The sequence below is a fragment of the Symphodus melops genome (genome assembly GCF_947650265.1).
Source record: "Symphodus melops genome assembly, chromosome: 1".
NCBI classification, from domain to species: domain Eukaryota; kingdom Metazoa; phylum Chordata; class Actinopteri; order Labriformes; family Labridae; genus Symphodus; species Symphodus melops.
This window is the reverse complement of record NC_136691.1, coordinates 4,859,152-4,878,135: the sequence shown is the minus strand read 5'-3', so window position 1 is coordinate 4,878,135 and position 18,984 is coordinate 4,859,152. Positions and strand designations below refer to the sequence as shown.

Below are 18,984 nucleotides of genomic sequence, written 5' to 3'. Positions count from 1 at the left end.
GATAGATACGTCAGACCAGAAGGCTCAGATGAAGAATGAACTTGGATCATGTAACTGTAGATTCTGCAGCTCATTGGCTTTAAACCACGTAGTACACACCTGGCTCTCCAGCTCCCTCTGAACGTGAAGCCACTTCAGTCTGAGTGCGCCAAGGTTCTCTGCAAACGATGTATACTCAAAGAAGAGGGCATGATGATCCGGTCCAACCACCTGAGGCCCAGACTGGCACAGGAAATCAAGGAGGAGCTGCCCGTTGACCACGCCCACTTTTAACTCCTGAGAAGGAAATAATCACGTGAATTTAAAAAAAAAAAAGAAATGCACATCATCCGACTTACGATGCTACATCACTAAACATCTTTGAAGTGCAGTGTTTCAATTTGAAATAAAATCCTGACCGTTAGAATAAGCTTTCTAATGACTTTGAGTACCTGGTAGTGATGCAGGGTTTCAGTGATTTGAGCAGCGTCTTCGGCCTCGAGGACAGCGTCCTTCTCCCGCTTCAGTCGAGCCTCCTGCGTCCCCAGCCAGTCCTCCAGGTCACGCAGCAGCCTCAGAGGCGGCCAAACTGTCAGCAGACGCTGACAAACAGGAAGCACGTTTTTCAGTTTCTTGCCTCACTCTTTTTAATCGTTTGAGTAATTCTGTGAGTTAGCCTTGACGGCCTAGACGCCTGTGCCTGTCTAAATGAATCAGTCTTTCTTTGATCACATCGTCGTGACATCATCTCCTCCGGTGATTGACAAAGTCATAGAAAAGTAACTTTCTGCATGAGAGACCTGGCAGGAAAGTTTTAATTAATATAATCTATGACCGGCGGTTCCATTCACTGGTGATGAATGGTGGAGGGGAAAAAAAAAAGACCTTTAACTCCCAGATTCCCCGTTTTTATCTGACATCTACAGCACAAAGACTCCCCTTTAGGAGGAGTTCAAGGCTGAGTGTTTCATAATACAAAAAGGAGTTTCGATGGATTTGGATTGACTGATATCTTTTATTTCAAACATGTCCACCGTGCTAAAATGACCACGAAGAAATGCTGTTAAAAACATCGTCTCTGTCCTCCTTTCATTCTTACACGAACAAGTTATTCAAGTTAAAGAGAAAGTTTTGCTTCACGACAAGAGGATGGAAGATTATTTTCACTGGTTAAAAGGATGGTGGGGATTAGGTCTGATATCAGATCTGATTCAGACCTGTTTTCAACAACAAACACAGACTGGTGCTGACTGGTCGAGGAGGAGTTTAGATCTTTCTGAAGGACGGGAAGTTCGCCGACATCTGATCTAGAAAGTTCCGATTATCATGACGTGGTGTGCATCAGTGCCCCTTTAACTATAAAACATTGCCCCAGGATATCTCTCTGTTAGCACTCTACCTGCTGCAGGCGGTCTTGAGTCTTGGACAGGTCAGAGGTCAGCTGGCTCCAGTTTGAATCCAGCTGGCTGAGCTGAGCTCGCAGCCCGGGACAGTCAGCCTCTCTGAGGTGGAGCAGCTGAGACGCGTCCCGGGATACAGACGCCCTCTGCACTGACCGGGACTCAACCTCCATGGAGAAGTCCTGAGTAGGAGCACAAGATTCAGTGATGTGTGATTAATACTTTGAATTATGTACAAGGCAACAAAGACTAAGATTCTGGGACTATCTGTGAAAATATTGATCCAATCAGTGAGATTTGTTTTAATAAAATGATTTCTTTAACTTTACTGTATGACTCCCTCTGGTTTATTTTCACTGTGTCATTCTTCTCACACACATTCACACACACACACACACACACACACACACACACACACACACACACACACACACACACACACACACACACACACACACACACACACACACACACACACACACAGGACCTGTGGAGCTGCAATAATGGAGAGTGAGGGGGCTGCACATGAAAGAGCGCCTTGCTTAAGGGCACATCGGCAGCGCTCAGGAGTTCCTCTCCAGCAAACAGACAAACTTCCATCATTTTGATCCACACCTGGACTTGAACCAGCAACCCTCTGATTCCCAATCTAATCCCGCACAGACCAAGCTACTGACCCCGTTTGATTCAACCTGATCAAATCATTTAATCTAAAGTTATTATTTTATTTTATGGAAATGAAAAGATAAAAGGTACCTCACATTGACTTTCTTACATTTCACACAGTCAGAGCTAACTGAACTATGAAGACAGAACCCCGTGTGGACAGATTAAAAGTGTCTGCAGAGGAGAACAATGAGTATGTTCTTGTGTTAATATAACACACATGAGAACAGCAGCTTTCCTCACAGTGTGATAAATAAATGTTGTAAGAAGACGTGACGCGTTACCAGCAGCTCCATCAGATTGCTGTGAACACGCTCGGCGCTCAGCTCAGAGGTGCACGCCAGGTTCGACCAATTCTTCAGCCGCTTGTTGGCGCTGACCAGCCAATCGCTGACCGAAGTGAAGTCTGTGTAGAATCTGTGAGGAGGAGAAAAGAAACACATGAACCAGTGACTTCTCCTCAACAAAGAGAGGAATAAACACACCTGAGTGACACGTCTGAGTGTGACTGATAGATAGCTTGTCATGTGCTTTATTAGCTATGATGTCATGAATGGACGAGAGAGAGAGAGAGTCAGCTACGGATGGGAGATTTGTCGCGGCACATTTCAGACTCTCCAGAGGGATTCAAGAAGGGTTATTTTAGTTCTTCGTGTTATTCAGGAGTAACTGAGTACAAGCGAATATCCCAGGGTATAACGACAACATCAATAACGTTGTATGAAACCTTTTGAGATTTCATCTTTGTCTTTCACAAATAGCCTCCCATCATTTTCCCCAAAGAAGAAGGAAATAAACAGAATACGTTGTGGGATAAAAAGGTACCGGTTCTTATCTTCACTCTCAGGTTAATATTCCCACAGTAGCTCTCCTTCTTTTAAATAAAATCACAGAAGGTGTTCTGGGCCTGATAATGTATGGATGTTGTTGTTTCTATAAGATTTAATGCAACTAATTATTCATATTTCAAGTCAAACTTCGAGAGTCTTCAATCGCTTCAGATTCACATTTAAACTCTGGTGATAAAATAGTGACACGGTTGTTTCAGACAGAAGTCCAAACTTCTCAGGCGATGTTTCAAAATTCACTACAAAACAACAAATTAATCTCATTGCAATTTGTATATGCTTATTATCTTTTTTCAAAATATTTATCTCAAAATAAAATAAAGTCCTTAAAGGTTTGTGTAGAGTAAAAATAGCAGCCAGTGCAGCAAACAAGCTTCACTCAAGTTTCTGAAAAGAACCTAAAATCTCAACGTAACAAGTTAAATCGGACATTTCCTCTGATGACATCATTACATCATCAGGTAACTAGAACTTGCAGCCAGTTTAAGTTTCAGAGGTACATCATCTTGGATTATGATGTTAATCTGGACTTGTCGGGCTCATATTAAATGTACTGAGAAGTTTTTTAATAGATTAGAAGATTAAGTAGGATATACATCCGGCTCTTTTTAGTTTGTTTATTTGTTTATTCATGTCCATCTTACCCGTTCCGGCTGTCCTGGATGTCCCTGCAGCGTTGAATCTCCTGCTCGGTCCACCTGTAGGCGCTCTGCCATCGCAGCTCAATGGCGCCCCCCGTGTGACTGACTGCGGCAGCGAGCGTCGGCTCCGCCTGCAGCAGCTTCCTCTGATCCAGGAGCAGTCCTAAAGCAGCTCTGCTCTCATCCAGCTGGACCAGTGTTTGCTGAGAGGAGAGGCGGAGAGGACAGTGCTTTCATCAAGTTTTATTAGAAGTTCTACGAGAGGATTTGCGCGAGATAATCTGACATGAGGGACAGAAAATTGTGGTACAATTGTGTCTGTGAAAAAAAAGCCACGACACCACTGAATCATGCTCTTCAAATCACCTCATTGCTACGGTAAAAGGCTTTTTTTTCACTGGTCTAATGCATCATATCTGAACCCTGCACTCTGAGAAACTATAAAAACAAGAGTTCAGTCTGTCAGAAATAAAAGGGTCAGATGTGAAGGTGAGCCCATTTAGACGAGTACTAATGCACTCCTGAAAACCACTCTTCCTTTAAACGTCTCCTTAGTGAGTGCATGAAGAAATCACCCTCAAGTGTTGATAGAAGCAACACTTCTGTGTCCTGAGAATTTCACTAGCTACAAGAGAAGTCAGGTGTCCGCACAGTCACAGTGCAATTGGCTGTCAAGACGGGGGGCGCTACCGTTCAACAAGGGCTGTTATTGGCTGTTACAGGCTGCTATGAAGTGTCATCAAAAGGTCAGCAGGTCAGTTCTGTGGATCGTGTTTGGATTAAAGCTTTCACTTTAAATCGTCATGGTTGATTATTATGATCAGGAGAGTTCAATAAATCCTCAGATTGTCAGTTTGAAGACGTGTTTCTTTGTTGCTGGACTGTCCATGTGTGTGTCTGCTGTATTGTAAATGTGTGATATAGTATTAAGGTCACATTAATGCATTAGTGACTTAATGAGTGAGAAGCGGACAGAACAAGTCCCATCATAGAATAAATGCTTATTTCATGTGTAGAAGACAAAGGGTTAAATTATGAGGTGAAACTCAACGAGCGCCAAAAAAAAACAACACAACTTTGGACTGTCAGTCTACTAACAGCAAACTCTGACAAATCAGGCGAGACGACGCAAATCCTTAGTCGGGAAAAAGACTAGTCAGATGAGAACATTTGCACACACAATTCAAAGGCTCATTTTGGCCTTTTGCATGCAAGCAATAGACAATTAGTGAAGTGAAGCAGCAAGTAAAATGTAAATATTATACAATGACATGAGAAGAAAATGTTGTTTATTGGTTGCTTCAAACAGGAAGTGGAGTGTCTGAGGGATTTAAGGAGATCCAGAGTGAGATGAGTGGAACAAAGTCTGATGAGTCAGCAAACCCTGAATGATCTGTGTGTAGTGTTAGAGGTTTTTACCTGGCAGAGATGTGACCTATCCTTCACTGACTCCTCATCGTCTCCCTCTGGTTCCTCACTGCTGATGAAGGCTTCGACATCGTCCAGCAGCCTTCCAAGTCGACCGCAATTATCCTCCCAGCGGTTCCACTCCTGCGGCGTGCACATTCACAAACCCACATTTGAGTAAATAACATTTGATTTGTGAGCACAAACACAGAACACACGGAATTATATCAGCAGAGGCTCCACTTTTGTTTATGCATGAACTTTTTATGGCCCTCAGCAAACGTGCACAACAAACCTGGATTCTCCTTTGAGAGGCCACTTCTTGTCCCAGAGCCTGTTGCTGCAAAGCTTTGGCTCGGACTTCCAGCTGGACCCGTTCATCCTCCGGACATTCGAGTGCTTCTGGCTTACGCTGGAACAGATGCTGAACAAACGCCAACTGAGATCTGAGGACCTGCAGGAGCTTCTGGATCGACAAGAGACAAGAGTCACGACAGAAGGGAAGTGAAAACACTGCAAAGTAAGCCTGAGAAACGAAGCGAGAGATCCATACTATCTCTGTGTAAAGACAAATAGAAACACAAAAATCAAGCACAAGTTGTCGTTTGAGGTTGTCTTAGCACTGAACATCTCTTTGATATCCATCATGAGGCCCCTCTACAGCTTTGGGATAGTTCCCAGCATAAATCTGCTCTTCCCCTGCCTGTTGAACAACTTGTTGAAAGCACATTGAGACCTTGTGTCCGCAGAGAGCGGCTTGAAGTTGGCAGCAGTTATGGACCTGGTTCATCCGCCTCTCTGTGAAGCATTCTTCACCCAGCTCCAGGAGGCGAGTCGTCCCCTGAAGCAAGGACCGGGAAGCCTGCTGAAGCTTGACTTTCTCCCCTGGACCCTCCCTCAGATGTCTGCCCAGCACACACAGCTGAAAGAGGCAGTAAGTACAAAGTTTAAAAAACAGATATTTACACCTAACTTTATCATTTAGACCTTATAAAGTAGACTCTTCTGCTGATGGATGCTTTGTATTGTCTTTCTAAGTTAACACTGAAATGTTCATTTTATCATCAAACTCAGAAATAACAATGAAGCACTGGTCGTCATTGCTCTTTGGCCCGATTGGGCCCTTTCACAATCGTTCCATGTTTGTTCTCAGAGTATGTTAATCATTTTTAAAATGTTTCTTCTTGGACTTTTTTGTTCCATCAGTGAAATGTGCAAACACATAGCTGAGTACAGGTTACCTCCAAACTGGGAGCATTCTTTATGCTGGGGAAAATCTCACTTTCTCCCTGTTCAAGCTCGTCCAGAAAACACGGCTTGTTGGACGGGAGCTCCTAAGAGACAAAAAGTACCGATGGGTTTTCTCAGAGCGCTGGAGAAGAAGTATTCAAAACCTGGGCTAAAGCTAAAGTAGCACAAAGTTAAAATGATTTACTCCAAGTCAATAACTGATCAATCAAATGTGTAAAAGTTAAGAATTGAAGACATCACTGGGCAGCAAAGTTGCCCGTGTCATAAGGGGCGGAGCCAGATTTTGTACGCTGAGGTGGCCATACTGGGGCACCGACGTCTGCAGGAGTTTAGTGACTTTAACTTCTAACTTCAAAAAACGTTTCAGATTGTAAGTCCTAGTCACTAGGACTCACAATCTGAAACGTTTTAGGACCTAGTGTTTATCTCTTCACTAATACGTAACACAAGTGGTTTCATAAATATTCACAGTTTACTTTATGAAGGACTCAAAAAAAAATGTATCTAAATAACTTTGAAATGCAAAGAAAGTTATAGCAGACTGTTGCAACACAACCCAAAGAGCTGATTCTCCCGCCTCTGAAAATGCAAATAGCCAATCATAGTTAAGAATGAGTGGGATGAGTGGGATGGGGTGCTCAATCAGATTTTTTAGGGATCCCCTAAACTCTAAATACTGAGAGAAATGAATCCTAGTGGTCCTAGTAAATAACAGTGACTGATCTGTGTCAAACCTGATGTTGGTGTTTCATGGCCAGATGTTGAAGGAGCTGATTGTGAGATGAGGTGGAGATCAGCTGGACTGTCTGTAGACAATCCTGAAGGGAGTTCAAACACTGGAGAGCTTCTGGTTCTTCCCTGGAAAGCATGGTTTTGGTGTCTGACTGCACTTTACTCAACAGCTCCGACACAGTCACCATCTCAGCTGAGACACACTATGAAGGAAAAAGGACAGAAGGGAATACAAGTTTGAAAAGATCATAACAAGTCAAATCGACCATTTCTTTCCCCATATAATCTTTACTAAAGTCGAGTTGGATATGAAGCCTGAGGAGCTTAATGGTCAGTCACCTCCTGCTGGATCAGCCTCAGCTGGTTGTCTTCGTCCTCAGAGCCACGAGGAGTCAACAGGAAGTCGTTAGCAACGTTAAGACTGAGGAAGACCTTCCGCATGGCGTCGTACAGCTCCTCACTTCCACCAGGATGTGATCCGTCTGCAGAGCTCACCTGAGTGATGATATATGTACAGTTACACACCGTACTACCCTTCACTGAACGCATACAGCTCATTGTCTACGTCTGTCTTCATCAAAGTTAGGAGAACACATTCACATGCAGAACCTTCGTGTTTGCTATTAGTGAGAAATATAAGTCACAAACAATCAAAGCGTGTCTTTAAAATACAGTTTCAGTGAGTTCGGTGAGCTCTATGCATGGTGGCTGTGATCCTCCAGGTGGGCGGCCCGGGTCTGACCTGTGCCTCCTTTTCCTCACTTCATTTCTCACGCTTTCTTTCTCCCTGATTTCTGACTCTATCCAACTGCCAGTGGATAGAGTCAGAAATAGGAATTCAATTAATTTCTATTTCTTTAATTTAAGAAATACAATAAAGGCCCGAAAAGCCCAGAAATATCGTAAATTTCAGGTAACATAAGACGCATTTGTAGGACAGCTTATACTCAATATGTGTCACCAAACACTGCTCTCACACAGTAGTGATTCTAACGGAGCAGATTGAACCTCTGTTTGAATTGTACTTACTATTTGTCTCAGCATGGAGGTGGACTCGTGAATCCGGTGGAGAACAAAAGAAGCAGATGACAACTCTGTCGACGTCTCTTTTTCTGGATCCTGAATTCAAAAATAAAAATTGTCCTCAGTAGCTGTTTAAATTCACAGTGAGGAAAAAATGAAATGGGTTAAAAATAGAGCTCTATGTGCTCATTTTTATTTTGTATTTGCCCACTTTATCACAATATAAAGAAAACAAAGTAAACTCCGATGATGTCGGCCGATATCCCGCTTGCATAGCAGCCAAAAGTACTTCAGCATTCACTTTTCCTCATTTTAGATATAAAACATTTTCACTTGTAGTTTCATTGAACTAATCATCAGTTTTGTCTTGATTTAAGATTTAAAGGCTACTGCAGTCAAAGAAATCGAAAAGCAGTCCAGCTTCTATTTTAGATCCTTAATCTGCCAGTTTTAAAGTTGAACTGACGGCGAGTTGCTCACTTTCAATGTTAATTTTGATTTTATTGCTACAAACACGAAGGACTTTATAACCTTCAAAGTGAGAGGAACTCAAAGGACTGAATCATGTCATTATCAAACTATGTGATCATTGAATGCTAAACTGACTGTTGCCATGGAAACATAACGGCGTCGGTTTCCTCGTATCCACTTCTTAGAAATCATTCCGCGTCAGTCTATCAGGTCTCTCTTGACCCCGTGACCCCGTCCTTCACGATATTTTTCCACCAGCGCTCATCTTGAGGAGATGTGAATCAGCTATCCCTCGATCTGATCTCGTGTCTGTATGTTCCTCCTACCTTTCCATGAGTCACTCCATCCTTTGAGCTGAGGAGCTCCTGAGGCTTCACTTTCTTCAGAGTGGTCACTTTCTGAGAGATCTGGGTGTAAAGTCGACTCCACCTCAGCTGCTCCGTGTCATTTTCATCCTGGCCAGCCGAGCTATGGATCAGAAGACACATGTTACATCACATCTTGGTTAATTCTTCATTCCTATGGCCTCTTTCTCTCTCTCTTTTTTGTCACCTGATCTGCAGCTCAGGTGACTTCTCAGCTTGTACGGATTCCTCCACAAGTCCACTCTGAGTGACACACACGTCCCGTTTCTTCTTGGAGACATTAAGAGAGCTCTGAAAATTAAAGAGGAAATGCTGAAAATGAATGTCTTTTCTAATATTTATGAACTGAATGTTGACTGTGAATAACAATGCATTCATTGCATTCATTCTCTGTTTTTTTTTATTAATGTTCTTGTATCAACACACAAGTAACTAAGTCAATCTTCCCTTTTAGAAAGTCTTCGAAAAAAACTAACTGAAGTGCCTCCCAACATGCCAATGTAAGGTATTTTAACTACACAACCCACTTTTGTTGCATTCATACAAATACTAAATATCTAATATGATACACTTTTCCTTAAAAAAAAAAAAAGAAAAGGAAAAGAAAATGTGGATATTGAGAAGAAGAAAGGCTTCGAAAAATCTTCTATTTTCAGACTATTTATGCTCCCTGTACCTGCACAGACTTTTATTCTGGTAAATATTCTCAACCATCCTCCGAATAAAAAAATATGAAAAAGTCAGAAGGCAATCTGAAGGCAGTCTTTTTTTTTTCTTAAATACGTACCAGATCTAAAGACTGATCTTTGTCTTCCTCTGCTGTAGATCTCTCTGATGCTGTCGTGTCAGTGGATGGAGTTACAGGAATCAGTCTTTTATTTTCCACGGCGGCCGCTGCCTGGCCGGGTTCTGTTTGACGCTCTGTGCTGAGGGTTTGATGTTGTGGAGATCCACGTTGGTCCAGTGTCGTCGCAGCAGTGACATCGAGCGCCTCGGCCGCCACAGAATCAGGACCAAAAGCTTCCCCGACATCAGCTTTGTGCTCCATCGTTATCAATGTAGGGTCTCTACGTCCTGAGACAGAGTCTTCTGGATCGAGCTCGAGCTTCACAGTTTTTGTTTCTGTGTTTGGAGAGCTCATCTTCACATCAGCAGAAATCTCAGCAGCTAAATTCTCCACTTTCTAAAAGGTGAGAAAAAACAACATGACACTTAACTTGAGGCCGTCACTTTATGGAAGAGCCAAGGATGAAAGGAAGGAGGATGAAAGGAGGTTAAATTGTGTAACTTCCATTAATCATTAAGGCTTTGTTTAAATTTAGAAGAAAGAGGAACTTTTAAACAAACAACAACATCGCAAATTATTTAAAACAAATGTGTAAAACATCAAATATTCTTGCCTGAAAATGAAACACTTCTGACGGCGGCTCCCTTCCATCAGTGTCCTCACTTTGGCCCTCTAAAGCGCCGAGCGTCTCCTCTGGGTCCTAACACATAAATCATATTAAGACAGTGTGTACATTCTCCTTGTGTGTGTTTGTCCTTGTGTGTGTGCGTCAGGCGACAGCTTTCTAAGGAGCAGCATATTTCCAGCAGCTGCCTCTGACAGTGTGAGAGAAATGAGACAGCCTGCGTGAGACGGCTCGCTTTAAAACATGCAAAGATGTCGCTGAAATCCTGCAGACCCCAGAAAGAAGAGAAAGTGTTGGTGGAGAAAATGAAGAAGAAAATTAAAATACGAAGAAAAAGAGGAGAAGAAGAAGCCCCCGGAAATGTTGAGTTTCACTCCAAAACACAGTTTGGCTGAGACGAGTTGTCACACTGTCCTCAGGTTTGACATTTTGTCATGAAACCCAAAACCAAAGAGGTGCCCAGAAAAACGTGCTGTCCTGAGCTGTGATTGTGTTGCACATTTACCTCTGGTATACTGCACGTTAGTGTATCAGAGGACGACGAGTGACAACTCTTGTTCTCCTCGTCCTCCTCTTCCTCTGAGTTAGACACCTCAGCAGCCTCTTGCTGTCGGTGATAAGGGCGAACGATGCGATTAAAAGTGTGAGTTCAAGGAAAAGTGACGCTCAGGTTGTCCCACTAGTTTTCTTCATTATTCAAAAAAATAACTTTTCCTGGGGCGCCCGTAGGTTAGTGCACACAGGCCATGTACAGAGGACGGCGGGCTGGGTACAAATCCCCCCCCCCCCCCCCCCCTTCCTCACTGTTCTGTCTCTAAAATGAAGGCATTAATTTTTTTTCCCCCCCTAAAATAGTTTAATTAGAAGTGGTGATCTGCTGTAGATTATGAAAAGATTGGTGAAGAAGTGTTCATGGTCTCGACGCTCTACGTTATGATTGAGATGACGATTACCTGGAACAAGTTCAATTGCGTCGCTCTTATTTCAAAGACTTTGGTGATGCTGACGTCCTCCTCCCGAATGTTGTCCTATGTTTTGACAGAGCAAACGGAGAAGAACTGAGAATCAGACAAATGAGTTGATAAACAAAGCATATCCAAGGTTCCACAGCTGAACATCGTTTCTTTTTGTGACTCTGTTTTAATGACAGAAAAGACACAAAAGGTTTCACTGACGCAGATACGACTATCTTGTGTTGTGCTCTGTACAGAAATGTAACACAAAGAAGTTTTCTCCGCTCTTCTCTTCAGTAACTTCCCACGATCTTAATAAATAAATAAAACTCCACACGTCACGTGTTACCTCCAGCACTTTCACTTGTTGCTGGGTGAGCTGCTCCAGCTCCTTTAGTTGCTGCAGCAGCAGTCTGGCTCTGGAGAACACCAGCAGGCTCTCCTCCGCTCCCTGTGGGAGTTGAAGATCTCCTTTGCATCTCTCCATCTCCTCCAGAGTCCTCTGCATCGACTGCACGTTGGCCAGGATCACCTTTAGTGTGAAAGAAATCCTCAAAGTGTGTTCAGAACATTACAAATCAGCTGCTATATAAAATCATTCAGACGTCACGTGCGAACTTTTTGTCTTCAGAGGAAGTTGTTCCTATCATGGAAATAATGGTTCGAACAGTTTCAGTTTTGTTATTACAGGATAATTCAGACAGAGTCCTAACAGTCTGAGTAATGTGGCCATCAGAAGGGTTAAATCCCATTGTATTTGTATTTTAGTTGTAATGTGTCTTTTTCTGTTACCTGCCCAGGGACAACAGATGGAAACTAGCCCTTCTGCTATAATCTCACACTGCCGATGAAGCAGCAGAAGCAAATCAGGGTTAACCCCTTGACACCTATTGTCGCAGATTTGCATCGAACCGTCCGCTCTAAATGCAGCCAAAATAGCGTCCGTATGCCTCCACTGCCGGTTGATGCACTTTCAATACATACCTCGGAAACTTTTGCAAGCATTAGTTTGTCATAGGACCAGTCGGAGACAGAACAACATCCGTTTGATGTGCTATGCATGTGCTATTTTTAGGTATTATCTATTGTATGTGCTATTTTCAAATAAACATTCTCAACTTAATTTAGCATCTACTTGAAAGCAGGACCACATTTAAAAAAAAAAAACAGTTTTAATAGGAAACAAATTCAGCCATCAAGGGGTTAATTGTCATGTTGCTGACATTCTGAGGATCCAACCCCCAGCTGAGCCACAACCGCCCATCTCACGATTTAGAGAGTGTAAATCACTTTGGTATGATTAGGACTCGCTGTTTTTATACACATATTTACTTCATTTTTATACGGCATAAAAAGAGAAAATATTTGGACTGTCGAGGAGTGCGGTGTCTCTCAAGACAAAATCTCTTACCTGTAGGACTCTTTAAGTTGTTGTTGAGTATATTAGAGTCCTAATTAAATACCTAGTCCTATGATTAGGACTCTAATGGTCTCATCAAAAACTTAAAGAGTCCGAATCATACAAAGAAGAACGCCGATACAATGATGCTGCATATTTTCATTCATATCCCAATGACTAGGACTGTTTCAGTTCTTGATGAGACAGCCCTACATGTACGTAGACATAAACCGGTATAATAGTAGGGCACTTGTTAGTTAATGATAGAGGAGTGGCCTACAAGTCATATTAAGCACATGCTTCATGTGTTGTGTTTTTATATTTGGAGCATTTGCTTCTCTTTTCATGCTTTATTCGTGCCTTGCTTCTGTAAAGGATTTGCATGACGATGACAGTTCTGATGGAGAATCATAAATGCACAGTATCACCTGTCTGTTTTGCAGATGCTCCGTCAGAGTTATGTTGGAGTTGTCCATTGAGGATAAAATGGCTCTGATCTTCTGGACATTTTTCTCCATCATCTTCAGCTCTGTTTCGGTTTCTTCCACCACCTGAAACGCAGATTTATCAAAGACTCAGTCAGCGTCTTCACTTTTCGACGGAGAGGTTCAACAAATGGAAACCAATCAAGTTAAAGTTACCTCCACAGCCTGCAGAAGCTGATCCAGTGGCTCAAGAATCTTGCTTTGCATTTTTTTGACCTGCTGGTCATTCAGGTCCAGCTTCTCTTTCTGGGTGCTCATGTCACACACAGCCGAGACCTCATCCAGGACTGGTCTGAAGTCCTGCAGGGCGCTTCGGATCCTCTCAGAGTCATCAAGAACCAGCTGCAGTCCAGAAATTAAAAATCACATTTAAAATGGATATACAAAATATGAAAATGCTTGTGACTACCATGATACAAAATGCTGTTAACTAGTGTCAACACTGATTCATGAAATTAGTGCAAATCAAACAGGCTTAAATATAGAATATAAGTATTCTATGAAATGAGTTACTGTGCATCTTCAAAGCTTCAGATGTTGCTTTCTTTGCTGTTTGTTGTGCCTCACTGACCTGCAGCGAGTTTGCATGACTCTGGATACTTCTGGCTGATGTGGACGAGGAGGGAGCACCGAGCCATGACTGGGCCTCTTCCAACCAGCAGGTGGCGCTTTGCACAATGTCCTCAAACTCTTGAAGACAGCAGGGGATCTGAAAATCCAAAGTTAGATTGACTGCTTAAAAAAAAAAAAAGCCCATCTCCTCATTGATAGAGGGAAGAACATGATACTATAAGCAGGTATTCCCCACCTTGCTGAGGAAAGCTGTGCGTTGCTCGGCCAGCTGTGCTGTATTCTGGTAGAGCTGCAGCGGCTGGGTGAGCTGGTCAATGAGCAGGTGGGCTTGATCTGGATGCTCCTCTGCAAGATCCTGAACCTCACATTCCAGGAGCATCAGGCGGCTGTGCCACAGATCCAGCTCGTCCCACACACGCTGGAGAATCAACAGAGTCCAGCATGGACATAATTCAGGGTTTAACTCGGGGACTGAGCCGCAGTTTTTGTATTTGTTTTATTATTGGATTCCTATTTGTGCTCCTGTTTGTGTTCATATTGTATAAAGAGCTTTGATGTGACAACGTAAGTAAGGGGCACAGTTAAAGTTTATTTGCTCCACTTGTAAATTTGAACAGACATTGCTCAGTTCTAAAAGATTCTTCAGTTAGCTGCTGTGTGCTATCAACTGATTTTATCCCAAAGTCAGCAATTCCAACTGCTCCATTTTAATGTGAAATACCAAAGTGGAAAATGGGACAGATTTAGAAGATAAATTACTTAAAAATGTTCTTAAAATCCAGAAACCTGTTCACACTTTTAAACTAGAGTGTATTGTAACATCAGTGTTAAATTGCATGCACATACACACATAAACCCTTAAATACACAAACCTTTAATAATGTTTGAGCTTCGGTGACAGTCGGTGACTGTTGCTCCAGTAACATTTTGACTTTCTCCAGGCCAGATCCCAACTCTGCCACCTGTTTGTTGAGCTTTCGGACTGGGATGCTCTTCTCCATGAGCTGCAGAGTGGAATAAAAAAAAACACATTCATGAAAAACACACATTTGTTTAAGTAATTATCACGTCGAGGATGCATTTATTCCTGTTCCCTTTTACCTCCTCCTCGTCCCTTCTTAAAGACAGCTGAACTTCTTGTAGCCTCCTGTTGATATCAGGTGGTATCTCAGCATACCGGCTCTGCACACTGGCCATGATGGTCTTTAGTTTGGCCTCCTGAGAGGACAAATCCTTTCTGAGCTCCTGTCAGCACAAAAATAAAAGGAGGGGGGATCAGAAGGTAGGACATAAAAACAACAGAGAGACTGCATGAGTGATGAGATCAAAAGTTTGGCTCTAAGGTCTTTTTTTTTTCAAACTTATTTTCTTGTTAAAGGTGGTAGGTAAGCTCACTGCAGCTCATAACTGACTCAGTAAGCTCCACCTCTTTTTGCTGTTGTTTTTATACTCAAAGAGAGCTTTAAAGTCTCATTATTGAAGCCTTATGTGCAGCATATCTGAGAAATATCTGCATCTGAGGAAAACTTCTATTCAAGCTGAAATTTCAAAGCTTGGACTGATACGAGCCGTACCTGCTGTTTGCTTGGATTGGAACCGGCCTCCAGTGAAGTAAGAATGGCTAACACGTGTTGCTCCACCTCTAACATCTGCTTTTGGAAGTGTTGTCTCTCTTTCTCCTCCGCCTGTGCAGCAGCTACCACCTGCAGGTTTCTCTCCTTCAAGCTGTGGAAGAAAAAGCATCTTTTGTTGCATCTCGGACATTACTGCGTATTCATTTTTCACATCAAACTAATCTCACCTTCTGACATTGTCTTGGATCTTCACAAGGGTTTTTCCAACTGGTCCAGGGCTGATGGGATCATGGCAACGAGATAAGCTCAAGGCATGCTCCAGTCGGTGCTCCAGCGAGGCCAAGGCCTGCTGCTCCTGCTCCAACCCAGCCTGGTGCATCTCAGCCTGAACCAGAAGCTTCTGAGGTTCCTCCTTAATGAAGCTCACAGTGGACGAGTCGGGAACTTCAGCCTGAAGACTGGCCAAAAAGCTGCAACACTGCTCCATCTAAAAAGAAGAGGAAATTCAATGATTAATAAATCTTTATTTTACTTTTATTACCAATATATTTATTTGGCTTTGATCTTTTTTTCCCCCTTTGAATTCTACATGCTACTTCAAATGTGGTCAAACATTTCGAACTCTGTTTTCGGTAAAACTCACACTTGTCGTGATGTCCTTCCATTCCTCTCCTCTCTGTTCTATGTGTGCCATTAGAAAGCCGATACCGCGTCGTAATGACACCCAGCGCCTCCAGAGGGCGCCCAGCTCGCCGTCCTTTCCAACGACACAGCCCTGCATCGGACACCCTGCTCTCAGTTCTTCTATTTTACCAGCGAGGCAGTGGACATCTTCCATCAAAAGCTTGTTGAAGTGATGAGAAAAAAAAGATGACGTTTGAATCAGGCAGATTTTCCTCAAGTAGTGCCATGGACATGCAAAGAACAGTCTTTTCATGATAGGTACTTGACAGCCAAACGACGGCGGTCACCGCGCTGTAACAAGAAGGCCAACATAGAGCAAAGCATATGAAAACCACTAACATAAATAATGCTTCATCAAACCTACCTTTGCTCTTTTTTGTTGGGCAACACATCGATCGTATGACGTCACTTGTTCCCCAGCGCATTCTGAAAGCTGAGCCTCGAGCCCGGAAAGATGCTGACGTATGTCTTCATGACACCTCCTGTGGCTTTGTTGTCTTACTTCACACCTGAAGTGACACATTTGTCTTTAGATGATTTTTATAGTTTAATTACAGATAAAAATGTAGAGAAATAATAATGACAATACGGGGGGGGGGGGGGGGGGGAAGGTGAACACAGCACTTGATGAAGATTGAATGCCCAGTACCTCTCCAAGGACTCCAGCCTGAGTTGGGCTTGGGCCTCCAGTATGGCTCTTCCAACCAACAACTGACTGAAGATGTTGACGTGGAGTTGCTCAGTCTTTTGGAGGGACAGGCAGGTTTGTTTGGGCACCAGCTCTAAAAGGTGGGAAATATGGGCCTGAAATCCACCCTCAAGAGTTTCTAGAGCCTGCTGAGTCTGTCGCTGTTCCTCAGTACAGTCCAAAAACCCTCCAGGAGCTGAGAGGAAGGTGGCTTCAGCATTGTGAAGGAAAGTGATTGCTCCCTGAGCAGCATATTGGTAATCTTTCAGGGACTCTCGAGCTTTGGACAAACTCTCCTGTTGGTTACATGGTAAAACATAGTTATACAAGACGATACACAAACGTTTCTCAAAAGTTTGTTGAATGAATCAAAACATGGACGCTTACCATTCTTACGTGACACTCATGCATGGTCGCATTTCTTTGGGAGTACAGCTCCTTGCAGTGCTTCAGGTTAGTCTTCTCTTTTCGTCCCAGGCCTTCCAAGACCCTCATCCCAGACTCCATATTTCTCCAAATAACCCAACACCTTCGTAGGGCAATATCTATGGCTTTTTCTTCTGGGTCTACAGGTTTGGCTCCCTTCAGCTCCTCTCTTGTACTCTGGAAAAACTGCATTAAGGCAGGCAGCTCGGAGGACAAACGCAGGCCGAGCAGAAGCTCAGCTTCTAGATTCTTGATATCGTCTGTGGTAGAGTTCTCCCAGGAGACTAAAGTTTCCACAGTTTGGCGAATTCTCTGCCTCTCTGAATTAAGCTCAGTTGGGTTCAATTCCTGAGCTATGGCCTCCAACTGGTCAGCTGCTTCTTGACACCGAGTCTTCACCAAGGGGAGTTCAACCAAGAGCGTTTGGCACTGTCTGAACCTCTGACCCAGATTTATATCTTTATCTTTGGCATGCTGGATTTGCTCTTTGGTGATGTCCCGAGATGAGTCCATTTGGCTTCTCATGTGCAGATATTTCTCTTGTTCAAAGGCGTTGATACTGAGCGCTTTGCACTGGTCTTGCAGCTCCCCAATGGTGCACAACAGGGATCTTCGCTTGGCATCCTGGCAGTGCTTGATCTCTTGTACTTGGCACTGATGTTCCATCAACATGTGCTTCCATTGGGCGGTTTTCGAAATGGTTTCATGTGTTAAAGGGAACTTTTGTTGCTTCAGAACAGCGGACATGTTCTTTAAACTCGCCTGAATGGTCGACAATTCCTCGTCTGACGAAGTTCTCTCATGAATCAGCTCCTCTAATTCCCAGCTGGTTGCCTTCTCGAGAGCGAGCAATCCATCTAATTCTGTCCAAAGGCCCGACAGTCTGTTGACAAGGTATCGACTCTCCCCTGGACTCAACCCTGCAGCGATTTCTTTGCAACTTTCTGCCATTCCTTCCACCAGCTTTATTGTGCTCTCAATCTTCACTGTGGCAAATTTATGACTTTTCAGCTCGCTCTCCAGCTCTCTGATGTTGGCTTGCGAAACATTGTCGACGTGTACACAGGGGTCTCTTTTGGCATGCAGCTCTGCGAGCCAGGCATCCATGCTAGCAAGCTGGCACAACATGTTCTCCCTTTCCTTCAGATCTTTCTTCATGGTTGCAAGAACATGATCCAAGCTGTCAGTGATGGCCACATAAAGGTCTTCTACGGTCTTAAATACTTGGTCGCTTTCCTCCTTTTCCATGCCAGAGGCGATATCTTTCATCTGCTCCACTTCCGCTTGCATCTTGGACCTTCGAGACCAAATATCCGTTTGAAATTTCTTCATCTCAACAATCTGAATCCGAGCCTCCTCTGGGAAAAGAGCTAACTTTTTCCCAGTTGAGATTTCGTTCTCCGCCTGTTTGGCCCATGTGATCAAATCTTGTAATTGCTTGTTTATCTTCGCTGAAGAGCCGCATGTTGAAGTGTTTAGTTTGCTCTTGGTGACATTTATGAGAGACCCCACTTCCTGAAGTTCACGTTTGATCTCCTCTTTTTCTTTCTGACCCAGAGAGAATTGGACGAGAGCGTCTGACTCGGACTGCAGGTGCAGATATAACTGGTTGAACAGTTTCAGGTCTGTGATGAGACAAACAAATTCTAAAGCGTTTTTGCTGTCATTGCTTTCAAAGCTGGACGTCTGAAGAGCTTCAAGCTTGTCTTTGAGCAGCTTGGTATCTTTTATTAGAAGAGAGGATTGAGAGGTTGAGCTTGAGGCGTGCTGCAGAGCTCTTTTCACACTTCCTTCTAACAGCCTCCATTCCTCTTGGACATCTCCAAGCTGGGCAAGAAGAGCACCGGAGCTCTCAGCGTCGCTCAGGTGGACAGATAATTGGCTACTTATCCGGAGGAACTCTTCCAACAGGCCTTTTTTCAGTACCATTGTTTGCAGCAGGCCATGGAGTTTGCTAGCCTGAACGGCACTGCTTCCTAAAATATCTCTGTGAAAAAAATATAATAT

At 43.3% G+C, this 18,984-nt stretch overlaps 1 protein-coding gene across 1 annotated transcript in view; it reads right to left on the bottom strand.

Moving 5' to 3' along the window:
* syne2a (spectrin repeat containing, nuclear envelope 2a) overlaps positions 1-18,984 on the bottom strand; it is an 86,454-nt gene that overhangs the window by 31,681 nt on the left and 35,789 nt on the right. Inside the window, exons 48-78 of the mRNA XM_079362720.1 lie at positions 16,939-18,964; positions 16,513-16,847; positions 16,228-16,372; positions 15,823-16,023; positions 15,407-15,666; positions 15,180-15,330; positions 14,707-14,850; positions 14,478-14,609; positions 13,841-14,023; positions 13,604-13,741; positions 13,189-13,374; positions 12,976-13,098; positions 11,498-11,680; positions 11,149-11,223; positions 10,701-10,802; positions 10,184-10,270; positions 9,571-9,966; positions 8,971-9,074; positions 8,745-8,886; positions 7,954-8,043; positions 7,264-7,419; positions 6,927-7,127; positions 6,183-6,275; positions 5,678-5,863; positions 5,237-5,407; positions 4,954-5,085; positions 3,538-3,737; positions 2,330-2,462; positions 1,379-1,561; positions 432-581; positions 100-276 (exon numbers count right to left, since the gene is read on the bottom strand). Of these exons, the coding sequence (XP_079218846.1) occupies positions 100-276; positions 432-581; positions 1,379-1,561; positions 2,330-2,462; positions 3,538-3,737; positions 4,954-5,085; positions 5,237-5,407; positions 5,678-5,863; positions 6,183-6,275; positions 6,927-7,127; positions 7,264-7,419; positions 7,954-8,043; positions 8,745-8,886; positions 8,971-9,074; positions 9,571-9,966; positions 10,184-10,270; positions 10,701-10,802; positions 11,149-11,223; positions 11,498-11,680; positions 12,976-13,098; positions 13,189-13,374; positions 13,604-13,741; positions 13,841-14,023; positions 14,478-14,609; positions 14,707-14,850; positions 15,180-15,330; positions 15,407-15,666; positions 15,823-16,023; positions 16,228-16,372; positions 16,513-16,847; positions 16,939-18,964 (6,985 nt within the window). The remainder of the gene's footprint in view (positions 1-99; positions 277-431; positions 582-1,378; positions 1,562-2,329; positions 2,463-3,537; positions 3,738-4,953; positions 5,086-5,236; positions 5,408-5,677; positions 5,864-6,182; positions 6,276-6,926; positions 7,128-7,263; positions 7,420-7,953; positions 8,044-8,744; positions 8,887-8,970; positions 9,075-9,570; positions 9,967-10,183; positions 10,271-10,700; positions 10,803-11,148; positions 11,224-11,497; positions 11,681-12,975; positions 13,099-13,188; positions 13,375-13,603; positions 13,742-13,840; positions 14,024-14,477; positions 14,610-14,706; positions 14,851-15,179; positions 15,331-15,406; positions 15,667-15,822; positions 16,024-16,227; positions 16,373-16,512; positions 16,848-16,938; positions 18,965-18,984) is intronic.